We start from the raw sequence: 5,682 nt of genomic DNA, 5'->3' as shown, positions 1-5,682 counted from the left end.
ACACGCAATATTATTGATAATTGTTCTCAAAGTAATCTTCAAATGAAGATTATTTATTAATATTAATTTTTCATGAGAGATTCGGATTGTATTTAATCATATCAATCACATATAATATTTTAATTATACGTATATAAATATATCGATTCATATATATACATACATGTCAAACTATGTGAAATACTATCGTGGATCGTGGATATGCTACATGCTATCATTCATTTCCACCTTATCTCGCACATGGATTTATATATATGTATGTACATATATATACATCATACATATATGCATATATAGATTGTTATTTTGCTTGCAACCTCCGGAAATTTCTGCACTTGAAACGAGAGGGATATATATTTGACATTTGATCGTTTGAGAGCGCAAAGAAAGGAAGATCCTGAGTGTAGAAAGTGCAAGTAAAACGAACAGACTTTATATAGATGTAGATATAGAGCCACTAAATCGTTCAATGTGTGAATTTATTGTGCGTTTTTAATCATATAGATTATGTTTATGGTAACAAGATGAGCAATTTCAATGAAACGTCAAACGAGCCTATATTGTACGAATTATTAGAATATTTTGTTCGCAAACAAGAACCAGAATTAATAGTGAGTAGAAATTCAATATGTGCAGATACATCATACATCAAAAAATATATTATCATAAATATATATATAGCTATATATTTAAAATATTTTATATTTTTTTTAGAAGTGTAAGAATGATGCAGCTATTCTCCCAGCTACTGGCACAATAAAAAATGCTCTCAGATATCTTAACAATAGGTATTCTTTACCTGAAAGCATCTCGCTGCAAGTTAGTCTTACCTTACCATGGAAATTTGCTGTTGGAGATCATGGTCGTGTACTTGCTATTTTACAGGAGAATGTTATTGAGATACGAAAAGCGAAAGATGAATATTCCTCTGTAGTAGGCAAGGCATCTGGTAAATAACATGATAATATTATCAATGTATTTATAATGTTCCCTAACAAATATGTATTCTTTTTTTTTAGTAGCTATGTTATTTTTTTAGTTGTGTCACTTATGAATAAAATGATTTAATTTTTTAGCTCCAAAAGATGCTTTCCCTCAATGGCGTAAAATTGCATGGAGTCCCGATGGAATGATCTTAGTATTAGCATCAAGTAGTGGTTATACGTCTTTTTACAATGCATTGGGAAATAACATCTTCAATATAAGTCCAAAAACAATTTCACAAAATCCTCAGATTCTTGAAGCTGGTGATGCAATAGCATCTATGCTATTTCTTAAGCCAAGAATAAAGAATGAGAAATGGACTTATGAATTTATTTTAATTTCATATAGTGGGCTTCTCAGATCCTATCACATTTCGACAAATGGTTTTAGTATAAATTATGATTTCTCTTTTGGGAATTTTTACAAAAACGGTATTAATACGGTTGCCTATGATGAAAAGCACAACTTGTTTTATGTCGCTGGAAATATGATAACGCAAAAATTAATGGTAAATATATCTATAAATTATTTTTTATATATACATGATTATATACAATTTTGCAGAGAAAGAGAGGTTGCAAGAGAGAGATGTACTTATACATTTTTTTTCAGTCTACTGCATCTGAATCTGGACTGACTTCGTGGCGACTCTTGGATGATTATCCATACTTTAAATTATCATTTACATTTGAAAATTCTGCTACCAGCAGCTCACGCTTTTCTATATGGAATATAATTCCCATCTTTAGCTTTCAACCAGAATCATATATATTTACAATAAAAATTTCACCAAATGGCGATTTTCTGGTATGCTTGCATACGGATGGCTCAGTCTCACTGTGGGGTTTGCCAAATTTAATATTACAAAAAAAGTGGAAATTATCTGAGCAGCCAGAATATAATATACCTAATCCTTTGGGACTTACAAAGTCTAAAAAATTTCCACCAGGATTTACAGAATTTCATCCAATAGATATTGGATGGTGGTCTGATCAGGTAACATATTTTATTTATGTACAATACGATAATATACGATTTATATAAGTATTTTTTAAAGAATAAAGAATTAAGTTTGATAAATATAATATATATACATTCTATATAAATATATCTTTTTATAAAATATATATTTTTTTCTAAGGCTATCATAATAGCTCGATATTCGGGATCAACTTCAGTCTGCTCCACTTGGAATTTAAAAAATTTATTATTAGGTATTAGTCCGGAGTTTTTGGCAGGACAACCACAAGTATGCGAACTTGGTTCAGAGAAAGGATTTTTATGTTTAGATTGTGAAACTTTTATTACAAGTAAAAAACGAAGTAGAGAATCCAACGATGGCCATTTATTAGGTTTGTTTATTTTGTATATCTTTGTTATTTCTCTTTCTGTTTATGCAATAACATTATCCTCTGTTATTGAAATGATATAATTTATTAACTAAAATCTACTATTAAATATTCTTATATTAAAAATACAAAAATTATTATATGAATATAGAAAATATAAAAGCAAATTTGTTTTATGTTACAATAAAGAAGCATCATCAGAAAGCGAGAAGGACGATGATGAATTGAAACCTGTTACTATATTAAATTATACTACGAATTTGCTACAAAGTACATTATATTCAATAACTGATATTGAAAGATTTCAACCGAAAAGAAGGAAGTTGAAAGTATTGCATCAAACTTATCGAATTTTGGGTGTAAAGAGTACGACCCCAGAAGAGCTTTATTCTAGAAAGATAGATATTGAGGTGTATACATAATTTGATTAAACTCAATTATTTAATGCAGATTTCTATATAAATATCTATTTAAATATAACTAAATATATAACGAAATTATATATATTTTAGGAATATGAAGAAGCTTTAGCTTTAGCAAACATATACAATTTGGACACAGATCTTGTATATCAAACACAATGGAGAAAATCGGAATTATCCTTGAATGCCATTGCAGAACATTTAAGTAAAATAAGTAAAAGATCTTGGGTTTTAAACGAATGTGTGGTACGTGTCCCTGATACTATGGAAGCTGCAAGAGAACTATTGAATTTCGGATTGAAAGCTGCAAATTTAGAGACTTTAATAGCTATCGATATTTGCGACAATGATAAAATTGTAACTCCCGATATAGAAGACGATTGGCAAGCACTAGAGGAAAGCACTGTAAATTTAAGACAGGTGAGTAAAAGATAATAAATTTTACAAAATGCATAGTAATTTCAAGAAGAACACCTATGTAAATTAACATTTTATTTGGAAAAAATTTAATAGGTGCAGAAAGTAAATGAGATGCTTGAAAAAATAGATATAAAAAATTTATCTGAGGCCCAGAATGATTTAATTAGATATCGAAGGAAGCTTTTAAGTTATTTAGATAAATTGCTCATATATGAAATTATATTGGAGTCATCACTTAAATATAAGAAAGAATTTTATGAGGAATTTCGAAGATTATCAGCTGTTGAAAATGCAATTAGGTATAAATATATTCACATACTTTTTCACTAATTTGTGAAATATATAGTTTTATCTAATTATACATACATATTTTTTTTTTAAATACAGATTCGCCAAAGACTGCGATTTCCGAAGTGTCGAAATTATGTTTACCTATTATGGAAAAAGTTTGCTGCCTCATTGGCTGGCAATTATTAGCTTTTTCCCAGAAACTCTAAATACATTAGACTATCAGAAACTTCTACCAGAATGTGACTTAGAAGGTCAATTATTTTTGTTAGATCAACGTGAACTACGACAAAAAGATTGGTCAGAAAAATATGAGTTTAATGAAATAATAAATGAGAATACAGATGATGGATCAGAAATGTTGTATGAATTAGATCCATCTTTACTAATATATCGGTAAAGGTTTTGTTATATAAGATTATTTGCATTTATTGTAATGATATATTATTTAATTGTCTTTGTTTTATTTTTAGAAATACACAACTTACACTAGACTTATTACAAAAGTGGTATAAAACACGTGCTTATGAAATTGAAAAAAATAGTGCTTTAGTAGATAATGCTTTGCAATTAATTGAAATTGCAAAATCTCATAATATTAATGGTGTAGAAGATTTATTATTAAATTTGAAAACTTTAAGTGATCTTGTGTATAATATTTATCTAGAGGATATGTCATTAGACAAACTAGAGAAATTAAATAACATTGAGAGAATAAAACTCTTGATGAGTACATCGACTGAAATTAATTTTGTGGAAAACATAAAGAAATTTTTGTTGCCTTTCATTAAACGAAGACATCAATATTTATATGTATGTATAATCATATTTCATAAATAATTAAAAATTATATATATGTATATATAATGATATTATTTCAAATTGTAGGATGAAGATCTTGAAAAACATTTACTGAGTGATTATCTAATTTGTTTAAGCAAAGACGATTTGATGTTACCAGTTAAATTTTTCGAATATTTAAAACAGACACAGGATACTGAGATAATCGAAATGATAGATGATGTTACTACTTTAGCTTTAGATTGTATATATAGTTGTGACGATCTTGATATGTATGAAAAAGCTAAAAATATCTTAGATTCGATATCGAAAGATCATAATGGTAAAAGGACAAATGCAATGTACAATTTATTAGAAGAATCTGAAGAAGAACTTGATTGCATTAGATGTCTAAACAAATATGGTGTGAAAACAACGTTAAAATTCATACAAAAGAATAAAAATAATCCCGACATCGCTAGATTATTATTAAATCAAATGGCAAGAAGCTTTAGTAAAAGGTATGCAAAATATATAAAAATGAATAAAATAAAAATTAGTTTGTTTTTAAAAAAATCTAAGCAAGATTATACAGACTTTGAATGATATATTGCGGCACTTGCCGACTCAACATAAAATATCCTCACAAACCATATAATTTTTTACAGTTTTAAAATATTTTTATGATAATTAAAGCAATTAAATAATATATTCATTATTTCAGTTTGCCACCTCCAGATGAAAATGAATGGGCGCAATTATTAAGCGATATGTTGGAAATACATGGATCAATTTTTTCCTGTGTTGTTGCTGAAATCTGTTTTGAAATATGTGTTTCTGCCCGTTTAGTTTCAAAAATCAAGTCTACCATTCAAAATTGTGCCACCTTGATAGAAACCGAGAAAGACGAGAAATCTATGCTAAAAGTATCCTATGAGAAAGCAATTGATCTTATATTGGAAGCAACCAAAGAATATTTTAACAGTTCAAGAACACTTATTGATCCAAATATGGAATTGGCTAAGTAAGTATCTCTCGCTAATGTAGCACACGCACACACATGCATGCAAACATACAACATATATAAAATTATATAATTTACTTTTAAATATTATGAATACATAAATAATTGTTATAGAACTTGCCTTCGTCTTATTGAAGATGACAATATCAAAATTAAAGAAGAATATGATCTAATTAAATCGCTTCAAATTTTGAATGAATTCAATGTTGATATATTACCTCTTCAAGTTAGATTAACAGTAGATAAGCTAACCTTAATTGAACATTGTTTAAATAATCAAAGAGACGCTTATAAAAGTCGACAGAGATTATTGACATTAGCAACTTATTTACGAATTGAAGGATATAACAAAAAACTTCGTGAAGGAAAGGTTTTAGAACTAATAGCCAAGAAAGCATTTGAGGTAAGATATATT

At 27.9% G+C, this 5,682-nt stretch overlaps 1 protein-coding gene across 3 annotated transcripts in view; it reads left to right on the top strand.

Annotated features, from left to right (window-relative positions):
* The window catches only part of LOC115241059 (neuroblastoma-amplified sequence-like), a 14,017-nt gene that overhangs the window by 5,251 nt on the left and 3,084 nt on the right, over nucleotides 1-5,682 (top strand). The window contains exons 1-14 of one of the 3 annotated variants that reach the window (XM_029816586.1): nucleotides 62-412; nucleotides 505-611; nucleotides 715-949; nucleotides 1,077-1,492; nucleotides 1,597-1,980; nucleotides 2,126-2,336; nucleotides 2,523-2,743; nucleotides 2,846-3,175; nucleotides 3,269-3,474; nucleotides 3,563-3,859; nucleotides 3,937-4,276; nucleotides 4,352-4,764; nucleotides 4,968-5,267; nucleotides 5,382-5,670. In XM_029816586.1, the coding sequence (XP_029672446.1) occupies nucleotides 525-611; nucleotides 715-949; nucleotides 1,077-1,492; nucleotides 1,597-1,980; nucleotides 2,126-2,336; nucleotides 2,523-2,743; nucleotides 2,846-3,175; nucleotides 3,269-3,474; nucleotides 3,563-3,859; nucleotides 3,937-4,276; nucleotides 4,352-4,764; nucleotides 4,968-5,267; nucleotides 5,382-5,670 (3,729 nt within the window). In that variant the 5' untranslated portion in view covers nucleotides 62-412; nucleotides 505-524. Of the gene's footprint in view, nucleotides 1-61; nucleotides 417-504; nucleotides 612-714; nucleotides 950-1,076; nucleotides 1,493-1,596; nucleotides 1,981-2,125; nucleotides 2,337-2,522; nucleotides 2,744-2,845; nucleotides 3,176-3,268; nucleotides 3,475-3,562; nucleotides 3,860-3,936; nucleotides 4,277-4,351; nucleotides 4,765-4,967; nucleotides 5,268-5,381; nucleotides 5,671-5,682 lie in introns of those variants that run through there. The other 2 variants (XM_029816585.1, XM_029816584.1) reach the window with 2 other exon arrangements.

The sequence above is a fragment of the Formica exsecta genome, unplaced genomic scaffold (assembly GCF_003651465.1).
Source record: "Formica exsecta isolate Colony F162 unplaced genomic scaffold, ASM365146v1 scaffold465, whole genome shotgun sequence".
NCBI lineage: Eukaryota > Metazoa > Arthropoda > Insecta > Hymenoptera > Formicidae > Formica > Formica exsecta.
This window is presented reverse-complemented; position numbering and strand designations above follow the sequence as displayed.